At 26.1% G+C, this 12,873-nt stretch overlaps 1 protein-coding gene across 1 annotated transcript in view; it reads right to left on the bottom strand.

Annotated features, from left to right (window-relative positions):
- Window positions 1-12,873, bottom strand: part of LOC135924338 (uncharacterized) — a 40,308-nt gene that overhangs the window by 15,380 nt on the left and 12,055 nt on the right. The window contains exon 3 of the mRNA XM_065459396.1: window positions 9,442-9,518. Within this exon, the coding sequence (XP_065315468.1) occupies window positions 9,442-9,518 (77 nt within the window). The remainder of the gene's footprint in view (window positions 1-9,441; window positions 9,519-12,873) is intronic.

Below are 12,873 nucleotides of genomic sequence, written 5' to 3'. Positions count from 1 at the left end.
TCCCCTATATGCAATCAAAAATAAACTTTTTTAAAAAATGAGCAATATAAAATAAGTTTGTAATTACTATATTTTATTTATTTTAAATATTCCTTAATAATTCTAAAATTTATATTATATGATTTAAATTTAAACTAGTATATTATCTTATCAAGTATAATAATTATTTTTTCTATGCATTAACAGTGAATTCGAGGCGAAGTATACAAAAATAATATTTTATATACTTTGCCTGAATTCATCCTAACTATGAATGAGGGGTAAGGCTATGACCTTATTTTTTTTAAAAATATGAAACATGTCCAAAATCTTCAATTAAATATTTTTTAAAATTAAATTTTGAAATTTATAATACCATTTAATTTGAATACTTCCCATTTTGATTTTATTTAACCCCCCCCCCCCCAACTATAATTTGAAAAATATATTAATTTTAGAATTTAAAAAACAGTCCGATGGCAAATCTTGAGGCATATATATTATTATTTTAATTAAAATCTTAATCGGACCGTTTAAATAATAATGTTACTTGCTTTTTTCATAAAAATTTCACAACTTAAGTTAAAATTTTTTAAATTTTGTTAATTTTTAGAATTTTAAAAAATTATTAAATTGTCGTAAATTCAAAAAAATAACTCTACACCATATTTTATATTAATATCAAAAATAGCTTATTACACTTTTTTCTTTAAAATAAATACATTTAATTAAATAAATTTTTTTGATATTTAGGTCACCGCCTAAAGTTAAAAAAGAGGAAGTATTCTATCAAATTATATTTGACAATGGAAATTTTTATCGGGTCTAAAGAGGGTAATTTACATATTAAATCAATCCTTATTGGATATAAAATAAGAATATAAAATAGTGGGGTTCTGAGAGATATTGAGAGATTTTAATTGATCGAGTAAGAGCACTCATAATTATAAGGCTTAATTTAAAATTTTTTAATATTTTATATTTAATATATACTCCAGTTCAAGATTCCAAGACTAAGATATTGGAAAGTAGGCCCTTTCCTGGAAATTTATAAATAATTATAATTCGCAATCTCCCCTGAGTTAACCCCCTCCTCCCTTCAAAATTTCAATGAATGTATGCATCTTTTAGATCTTCTACTCAATAGATTTCTATAAAATGTAGCGAGAAACACTAATTTAAAAAATCACAAAGTGGTTTTGAGATTTTCTATTTTTCATTTTAAGAAAGATATAATATAGGTTTTGCCTTATCAAAGAATGGCGACAAAACTTTGGTAATAAAAAATTATTCTCTAATATAGGCGTTTCTTATATAAATAAACTAAACTAACAAATTCACATAGAATAATTGTTTTGGATTAATTTTAAATGTAATATAAAATATAATTTAATTTTCTAGCAAAAAGAAACCCATAAAACTATTTATTTTAAAAAATAACTTAATTTTTAAATAATTAATCTATAAATATAGTTATAAATAATATCAAAGGTTCAGTTTTGTATTAAATTTACATATTAATTAACATATTTAATTGACCTTTCCTATTGCAAAGTTATTCTTTATAAAAACATTAAAATTTTATAAAAAATGCATAGAATATTTAATATTTCCCAGTTATAGTAAACCAATAAAAAATAAATAAAGTAATTACCTATATAACCTGTTTATAATCAAACTACCAATCGAACAATTAATTATAGAATTTTTGGGACTTTATGTTAAAACATCGAAAGCGAAACACATTATTAAAAGTGCGGTATGGGAGACCGGGATTATATACCAGATGTTTACTCTTTTGCCACAATATTTATTTCATAGGAGTAAACATATTATATTATTGGATAGCGTCATAACTAGACTATAAAATAAATCGGGACTCCATACCTTTATGCTGTTAACAATATTCAGAATTAAGTAAAAGTCATACTTTTTACTATTTAACAAAGGCCTTGAGTAAAGATAGCAAGCTCTTCGAAGTAAAAGGCAAATATCAAATTTAAACTACAAAACACAAATTTTTTTTTGTTATATAATAAAACAAATTATGTATATTTTAAAAAAGTTAGTTTTTACAATGAAGGCACAGATAAAATTGATCATTCCTGGCACAAATAGAATATACCTATTTAGGACAATTAGTTCATTATAACAAACCTCCTACTCCTCAAATCTAATATTCCTAATTATTTTTAGCACGAAGTCATCAAAATTAGCCTAGCAAAACCATACGTCCTACCATCCTTTCACCCATGGATGAGAATCCGAACCCAAACCCTGAACCCGAACCCTCAATATTTCGCTGAACCCAAACCCGAACCCATTTAGAAGGAGGGTTCACATCTCAGCTTTCACCATTATTACTTCTTAACTCCTTCATTGCTAATATATTTTAATGGCGATTTTACACCCCCTCCCCTCTGCAGTAAAAGCTTTTACTTATGATCGGATAGAGAGTCGGCTAAAGGACGTGCATTATCCTGGCGCCTTGATATATTAGGATCGCCATTATTATAGCCAAAAGGAATATTGCTAAATTGCTAAGTCCCTGCAACAGAAATGGCTGCTGCATATTAGCATGGTTAGGGATCAATTTTAAATTATTTGCGGGTATTAAGTATAGCAAGAGGAATACTAAATTCTAATTTAAATTCTAAGGAAAGGATTTCCTCTATTAGTTGTTAATTTACGATCTGGTGTAGGAATCAAGCCATTCATGGCAGATTAAATATATTCAATCAAAATATGACTAAATTTCAGGATTTAAGCGATCAATTCTTCCGAAACTAATATTGGAAATTTCGAAATAATGTCATTCAAAATAGTTTCATCTCTAGAAAAATCATGCAAATATAATCACAAAAATATCATGGTTAGGGTTATTTAAAATATTTAGTGGAGGTGTTACCCTGGATAATATTTGCTTCACAAATTTGTCATTTTCCCTATTGCCTCATAGCGTCAGGGGTAATGAGTTAGCTTAAATAACTTTAACATTTATTCTAAATATATTCTGTAGATTTAATATTGAGGAATATATCCCATAAATTTCATAAAATTTAAACAATATTTTGCTCAAAATAAAAAATACCAAATAAAAAAATTAGGATGCGAAAAAAAGGTTTGTTGATCAATATCTTTTGACTGCGAATCTCCTATACTAAATAAACATATGGTAGATTGTATGTATAGAGATGTATCTTTTGACCATATTTAAAACAATAGTCTTAAAGATGAAAAAATTATGTATGTTTGCCTTTTTACCACTTATAAAACCTGGTCTCCTATATTTTTATTATTTTTTAAAATTTTAATGTCATTCCAAATTAATTAAGGCTAAAGTTTATATGCATATAAATTTGAAAAGGGCCAAGATTTCAACTTTTGGAGAATATTAATTTCTCTATAATTATGGAAGAATGGAAGAATGGAAAAGGAAAAATATTAAATAGTCTAGCCCATAAGTCCATATTTTTAGAACTATTTCTGGTTTAATTAGATATGAAAAGATTTAATAGACCTAATCAAAAAGTTGCATTTAAAAGAAAAAAGGCTATGGAAATGATTACAAAATAGCGTTCGTTGGAATTTTCCCATAAAGTGTTTAGAAATATAAATTATATTTGTCCTCAGTCTTCGGGAAATTAGATGTACCAACCAAAAGAGATATATGTACTTATAACTTTGATGTGTAAAAGAGGAGGTTGGTATGCATTAATTACCGCGATTAGGAAAAAAATATAATAGATTAGATTAAATATTCAAATCATAAGAGATCCGGCCATTAGGGTCACAATTCTAAATCCTTTTGGCACTTACCCTCAAAATATTCTTATGAGAGTTTATACCGTAACCAACTTTTAAACTAACTAGTAGATCCCCTCTCTTAAAATTTATTAGAACCAGATTCGAAGTATAAAATCTTTTAAAAAAAATTTTTTAAACAGAAATTTCTTTTTTGAAATATTTTTAGAAACCACAACCAGAAGCGCTTTTGAAAAAATTTTTTGAACCCTAACCCTTTTTAGTGCACTTACTATGATTATAATGAGAACCAATATCCTCGGATTCCCTAGCCTCGTTTCAGAAAATGATAATAATTTGTGATCCATTTAATATTTTTTTTTTGAAATATTCTAATATAACTCCAAATAACAGTTAAAAAAACTAAACTTTTTATTTACAAATATTTTGCAAGAAATATATATTTTAAATTCTAATAAATATTGTTAACTTACAGCCATTTCCAGCCTTCCACGCTAGTCAAGAGAATAATACTTAAATATATAGTATATTGGAAGAGAGTAAAATTAGGCCTTAATGGCTTAAAATTATCGGCCATTGTATTCTTGGGTCATCAGAACTTGTGGATACTTCACGATAAAAGAGTATTTGAATATTGTACACTATATTTATTCATACCTATTATAATTTAAATATCTTAAGCCAAGTTGGGATTAATTTTCTAAAATTTGGAAAATAAGGCTATTTAAATCCTTTTAATATTTTAAGTATAATAGATTTATACCTTCATTTTTAAATTACAAAAATATATTGAAACGTCAATATTAATATATATTTTTTTAAGCTATATATTATAAGTTTATAAAAGTAGATAGCATTGCGTGTGTTTTATTACATGGATTTTTTTTTAAAGTTTAAAACTCTCATATCTTTAAAGATAATATAAATATATTTATAAAATATAGTTATAATTAAATTAGAGATATAATAATATTATTAAAATCGTTTTTTATTTATTTCTCAAACAATTCAGTATACGTATAACTAAGTTAAAATGTTTCAATCGAGATTTTGAATAAAGAGATTTAAATTTATTAAATATAGGTAGAGAGGAGAATTTTCTTTATAAAAAAATATATATCCATTTTTATATAAACTAAATTATAATGTAATGAGATTAGGTATGAGTAAATGCATATGTCACCAAAAACAATAAACTTCGAAATGTTAAAGCAATTTTAGTTGATGGGTGTAAAAATGAAATATCATTTTTTTTAAATATAATAAAAGGTATAAAATAAAACCTTTCTAATTTTTATACTCTACCGGTTATATTATATACTTTTTGAAATAAATATTATATAAAATAAATTAATTGATTCAATATATTATGTAACGCTTGGACGTTAAAAATTAATTAGAGTAAATTTACGATATTTTGTTGCATAAAATAAATAGTGCAAAAAATTATTTTAAAACGTTTTCCATTTTTTCAAAAGTTTTATTTTGTGGAATCCGGAGACAGCTGAATTACCGAATTATTTTCCCAACCTTAATTGTAAATAAACAGTATATGCTGCCAAATTCTTAGAAGTGAAGCATATCATAATTTTCTTCAACCGGTATTAAAAACGATTATTTTATACCAATTTAATTTAAAACCATTTATTGAGACACCATTATGTTACCTTATCTGATCAAATCGCATTTTAATTACGCAATCTTATTTAATTTATGCACATTAATTTTTTCCCCAAATTTGGTAAAAAAACTCGAAAAAACTTTTTAAAATTTTTTCAAAAAGACCACCGTAAAGATAACATATTTGATGGCAGAACCCAATCGAAGTGTCCTTACTTTTTTTTAAGCATTAAATTATAATTTTAAGGATCAATTTAATCGTACAATTTTATTTAGGGTATTTTATTTTATATAATCTGCTGTTTATAGTAAATAAGAATCTTCCCTAGTCAAACTAAAGGAACCCTTAGATCATTTAATATCCTATCTGTAATATAATTATAATATATTCTATAAATGCACACCTTTTATTTGTTAAAGTTGTGCAATCTTAAAAAAAGTAATATATGTAATTATTATATCCATAGAAAGAAAAAGTACACATAATGTTTATTTGTGTTTCTAAAGAGAAATCATAATTATAACTAAAAATTTACATTTAAATTTTTTCTCTAATATTTGAAAAAATTCCCTAAACTCATTTGTAAAAGGTTTAATTTTGTGACTTAGGGTTAAAAATTTAAAAGTTAATTGATGAAAAATAGCAGTTGATGTTACAATGGGACTGTTTCCCACAACATACCAAATACAATGAAGCTGTTTTGTGCGCACTTAATTGCGCGAGCATCCCACCTGGACTCGGCATAGCATTTTTAGAAGCGATGGAAAACGTCCAGGCAACGTTTCACTAAGCTCTTTCGGTAGCAAATAGCAAAGTTTATTTAAAGAATTAAGGAGATTGGTCTAAGAAAAGATCAATAACCACATAATCTCTCTGATAAAGGCTTTATTCGCTCAAATTACCTAAGCTGTATCTCTTCCATCAAATAATTCCCCCATGCCGCCTCCAACATTACTTTCTTCTTTCCCTAGATATTGTTTGCTACTTTCCTTTAAATTTTCTTAAACTTATTCTATTATTTTCTCTTTAATCATAGTTTTATATTTAACCTCTACATTATTAATTTTTTTTTTTTAAATATATATGTTCATCCTATATTATAACTCAACATATTAGATACATTTACACAAATAAAGAAATAATGCACAGGAAAAAAAGAAAATATATTTATTGATTGATTTTTTTATTCTCAGTTTGTGTGAATGGATTTGAATCGGTAGTGACGGAATGTGATACACATGTGTAATCCCAAATTAATGATTTACTAAAATCCTAAGTTGCTGTGAAACCATACGACCTTTGTGGGTATATGTGCCGCTGATAAATTGCTGTAGTGTTGTTAAATACCTCGATTTCGCCGACTTTAAAAAGACGGCTAAGTCAAGATTTTTAGCAAGATACATACTGCCTAATCCTCAAAATTTCTCCAGACGGTAGAAAAATTTGGCCCTCTTTTGATAAAATCTCGAGGATTCGATAATATTTGTTTGGCTAAAATATTGTTTTAGTCGTTTTTTAAAAATCGGCGAAATAAAGGTTTTTAACAACATTACTTGGCTGATTATACGATTTATTGCCTCGTGATGTTAGAATTTTCCCTGGCTGTAAACAATACAGCTAGACCATATCTGTCCTTAAAGTCAAGCGACCAATTTGTCATAAGAAATCAAATCTAGAGTCCCCCTTCCATTCTTTTTTCTTTTTAAATAAGAAATTTACCGGAATTATATATATATAGTTGTATAATTGTAATATATACAATAATATGAGAAATACAATAAAGACATTATTTTTTTGAAAAGTTATAAAAAATAAAATTTTTAAAAGACGATTTTTAATTTTACCTGTCGGTAAAAAGAGTAAAGAAAAGATTTACAAGATGAATAGAAAGATAGAAAAAGTAAAACTTAAATAAAATGTTAACAGAGAAGAAAAAAACATAAAATTTAATTATAGTTAAACCTCTTTAAGATGAACACTTACAGTGGCTATGTATTACTTAATATGAGATGGAGTCAATCTATATAATAATTTGATAGCATTTCTATGATTTTGGTAGGGAGTGACCAAACAAAAACGTTGAAGATTAAGATGTGGGAACTATTAAAAAGAGGTCACTCTTGATAGTTTCACATAAATATGTTTTTTTATTAAAAATAAATAAAATATTAATTGACAAAACGGTGAAATAAAATCATCCTAAACATCCTCAAAAAAAATGAAGATAAACCCATTATTTTGTTGTTGAAAAGCTATTAAAATTATATCTTTAAAGTTTTTTTCAACAACTTTATATTTATTTTTAATTTTTTATATTTAAAAGTTTTTTTAAATTTAATTGTCATAATTTTTTTGATTGTAATTTCATGATAGAATTTTAATAATTTAACCATATATAGTGAAGGTCAATGATACGGTCCTATAGGTATTAGTTTGAAACCCGGCCGAATCAAGTGATAAACAGGTTCTAAGTATACATTGTTATTTAAAGTCATTGATTTTTGCTAGTTAGTTTGGCTCGAGCCCGGTCCAAAATTTTTATTCAATTTTAAGCCCCTCCGGATCCAAATTCCTTTTTAACTACAAAGCTCTCTTCTTTATCAAAAGATAATTTTGAAAAAAAATTATTAAATATTTTGATTTTTTTTTAAATATTATAATTTATATTAATCATATTTTATTTTTTCTTATACTATTTTCTATATTATATACACAAAAGTAAAATATTAAATCCAACCAGCGAGTAGCCAGGAATTTGCTTTGGGAGGAGGGGAGATAATTATTAAAATATTATAAAAATTCTAAAATTTATCTTGAAGTTATTAATAAACATTTGAATGTTGTAATTTTAAAACTAGAGGGACAATGACTGGATAAAATTGACAATTAGTAATATCTAGACCTGTGCGTCGGTCCCCCTAAACACGCCAAAAACGCCGCCGTTTATGAAGATCATCCCGGGGGCAGCCGTTTTTCCACGATGGCTCACCGCCGGAGCATAAATTAAAAAAAAAATAATTTTCATATTTTACAGATTTTTATTTAATGATTGGTAAATATCACAAATTGGTGATTCCAATGATGATAATAACAATAAAACCACTCAAAAACATTAAAATTAAATATCCCGATTAGATACTATAGTATTAATTGTGAAAAATAATAGAAATATAATTAATATTGGTATGAAAATAATTGGAAAACATTATCGCAATTCGCAAATTATGAATCGGATCTTATAGAGGAACTATTAATTTTTTCCCTAAAAAGCGCCAACATTTAACTTGGCATTCTTTTCCAGAAACGAAATGGACGCATTTAATAGTAAATGAAAATGAAATCTCAAATTTTTCACTTAAGAAGAATATGTCTTAAAAAAACTTGCATTACGATTTCCCGTTTGCGATCTGCAAATAATAATATTTTATTTATTCAATTTACTTTTATTTTAGAAATTATCCAGTGTTGGTTATTTTTCTATACCTAAGGTTTTAAAAATTGTGTTAAAATATTTAATTGAACACAATTGTCCATCTTTGAAATTATTAATAAACATCTTAAACTTAAAGATGATGATATCAAATTAGTAAATATAGAGTTTGAAAACCAAGAGGAAATATCAAATATACAAATTATTTGACAAGTTTAGCATTAAATTCTACAACCATCATTCACAGGATTGGATGTTTTAAATTTTTAATGAGAAAAAAGGATAGAATTTCCGAATTTTTATACTTTAGCCAAAAAATAAATTATTTGCGGCAACTAGCACACCTAATGAAAGAATTTTCTCTAGCGCTGGGTTGACGTTGATCACAAGGAGACTCTCCTTATGTCCGGCAAATTAAAACTAAATAATTTTTATATAACTATAAAATACAAAATTGAGTTTTTATTTATAATTAGTTTTATTTTCAACGAAGATGTAAAAATAGATATTCCTTAATGTATTTTATTTTTAATTTGATTTAGCTTTTCTTAAAAAAAATTCAATTATCAATTTAAAATAGATTTATGTCGGTGTGCCGATATACTCCGCCTATGTTGACGGAGACTAAAAGAGGCGCTTCGCAAACCGTCTATTAAATTTTTCAAACTTGCGCCGTCCGCCGATATTTTCGTCGGCACACAGGTCTGCTAATATCCAAATAATCTGTAAATTTATTAATATGATTAAATTTATGCACGCTATTATAAAGAATGTATATAACTAACATATAACTCTGAAGCTGAGGAGAGTTCTCGTATATAAACTCGGTTTCGTCATTTTTAGAATAGGCCGAAATTGCCAAAAATATAGGTATTACTCAAATAAATAATCATAAAATAAATGTGTGCTGAATAAAAATATGTACGAAAAGTATTTTTTGACCATTTAAAATAATATATATAAATTTATAAGAATTAATGATTAACAAAAAATGTCCACAAATATATACAAATTATATTTAAAAAATTTAAATGTCGATTTATACTAAAAATATTCTTAAGAATTATTGTAACGGGCATGGTATTCACAAAAAATATGAATAAAATTTCCCTTGTGATTGAGCTAATATTTTTAGATTTCATCAGTATTTGGTGTCATCTATGTAAATATTTAAACCCTTCAATGTATTTTATGAGGTATCACCTCCAATATAAATTTTGCTTCTTCTTAAAAAAATAAATACATTTTCATTTGTGTAAGTGCTAGGATATAGTGGGCAAAATATAAAACATTTTTAATATATTAGGAAAATATCTTAGATTTGTTAAACTGTTTGACGAATTAAGGGTTTCACCCACAATAGCCAAGTTTGACGCAAGGACAATTGGACGCATCTCTATTCGGTACGTGTCATTTTGACACAGCAAAAATTCGGTGCAATGACCATTCAGCACAATGGCAATTGGGCGATAGTCTAGATAACAATGCAGTAACGATTCTACATGTATACGATGCAGTGTCAATTTCCTTATAAAAATGATAATAAAACAATGTTTAAAACAATATTCCGCTTGGACGTCGCGACAAATTGGCTCACAAATATTCAGCTATTTAAATCCGTTGATTCGGTGCTAAGTCAATTAAATGTCGAAAATTTACCATGTCAATATTGAGAGCCCAATCTATAATTCCACGTACAAATATTTGTTATGAATAGAATAAGGGAATTGGTAGTTTTTAATTAACCATAGAATACTTCCAGATATAGAATTAAATTAAAATATTTTCCTATAATTTACGTAAACAATTCAAATAATGATAACATTACAAGGTAACTGAAATATTTTAAGCTTTTTCTACAGAATGAATAATCATATATTCCATTTTATAAAAGAAAACATATATATATAATGAAAAATGATTTATTTATTATTTTTGCAACAGCAGATGTCGAGCCCAAATTGACATGTTGCACGCACTAATTTGTCGTCAGTGATCATAGCTGAGAAAGACATAGTCTGAAATTTCTTCTATATGTTCACGAAGAGTTGGTTTTTCAACTTTCATTCTTGCCATCTAAATTTTTTACTTGTTTTTACAGGCCGTTTTAAAATTGGCATATTGTCCCCTCGCTATTATCTCAATCTAGCCATAATTTTATGAATATTTAATATAAATTTGTCTAAAAAGGGTTTTCGAAATATTATTATTTCCCAAGAATATGAAATAAATCATTTAACCTGGCTTTAATCAAATCCAAACAAAATTTTATGAATATACTTACCATAAAATTTATTGAGAAAGGGTTTTCTTAGTATGATTCAAGAAATACTACGAAATGAATCATTTAAAAGATAAATGGTTTATTTCAAAAAATGAAAAAAATAATTAATTTTTTGGTTTTTAAATTTATTTGTATAACATATCTAAAAAATAAAGTCATTCTACATGAATGTCGCATTTCAGGAATTTAATTGACTCATCGAATCTATTACGAATGTTAAGTATTTCGCTTTAATCATATAAATGATTTAAATATAAAAAAAACTGAACAACCTCCAAGGCAGGGTAATTCCAAAATTTCTATTTATTCTACGCCGGATTATATTTGCACCCTCTTGCCGATTTAAAAACTAATAACTTAATATTTTTGCCAAAGAAAATATAAAGCTGACAGAAGTTTTAGCCCTCTTTTGGCTCAATAAGTCTAGGTAATATTTTTTGATAAAATTTTGATTTTGCCGCTTTTTAAAATAAACGAAAGTGAGGTTTTTAAAATAAATTGCATAAAATACTAATAAATAAATTTATTAATATATTTGAATGCAAAAAACGTTATCTTCTGATTAGAAGTCGTTTTTAGGCCATTCTACTAAAAGCGTTTATAATACATCTAACTTCATAAAATCAGTGATTACTTGATAGCTCCAAAAATATTATAATAATCTGTATGTTTTGGCTCTAGAGTATCCCTTCCGCCACCCCGCCGCTGGATGCGTACCTGAATTTAACAGTTAACTTGGTACTATTTGGCATTAAGATTAATTATGTATTTTTTTTTATAATTAAAGATTTAAATGAACACCTTTAAGAATGTGAACTCTTCTTTTTTTTAAAAAGTGAGCGTTGAGCGCGAACAAATTCGATATTTGTTAATGACCTACGCACATGTTTTTTTTAAATCTTACAATTTTTTCATATTGAAAGCTACCTATTTGCGAATTCCATTTTAGGAATGACGTAGTTCGTTGTTTTATTTTTTTAGTCTTAGATAAATTGAGGATTTTTAAAAGTCCGCCAAATTTATTTTTCGCTTAGGCCATAAAAGTCATTGCACGACCCTTTCCAACCTGCTGGCGCTCATGATTTCAGCCAACTCCAATATAATTATAATTATTATAATTCCAATGTAAGCATAAAAATTGTATGCTCAGATTTACGCTATTATGTATACATCAATTTACAATCACTTTTTTTTTCTTCTCATACACTTTTTAATAATAATATGCTAAAAAGAAGAAAGGTTATATTTTTTTTAAATATAGTATACATATATTCATCATGGATGGTATAAATATAAAATATTCGCGTAAAAAACCACCTTATCTTTCAGTTATGTCCATAAAATAATCTTCACAAATGAATATATATTTTTTTAGATAAGTGCATTAAAGATAAAAAAATTTATCAAGTAGGTATGAAGGATTTCAAACATTTTAAGTTATCTTTCAAGTGTTAAGGTCAAATTTTTTTTTAAATGAAGTTTGTATTATATTATATAAAAAAAATTATTACATTATTTTTATTAATCCTAAAAGAAAAACTATGATATTATTATTTATTATATAAATTGTCTTATAGATGGTTATTACCTAATCTTAAATATAATTCCATTATCTGTAAAATAGTTTTTGAATGATAAAATTATCAATCGTTCCCTTTGTAAAATGGCCACTCAAAATTCTAACTTTTTTGGTGGCCTTTACAATCAGATTTTACTTATTAATTCAAGTTGTTTTTCTCATTAGTAGCTCACTAATGAGGAGTGATAACATTTTAAGGTCTTAAGTGAACTATT

This window comes from Gordionus sp. m RMFG-2023, chromosome 2 (assembly GCF_954871325.1).
Source record: "Gordionus sp. m RMFG-2023 chromosome 2, tfGorSpeb1-WG-v2, whole genome shotgun sequence".
NCBI lineage: Eukaryota > Metazoa > Nematomorpha > Gordioida > Chordodea > Parachordodidae > Gordionus > Gordionus sp. m RMFG-2023.
This window is presented reverse-complemented; position numbering and strand designations above follow the sequence as displayed.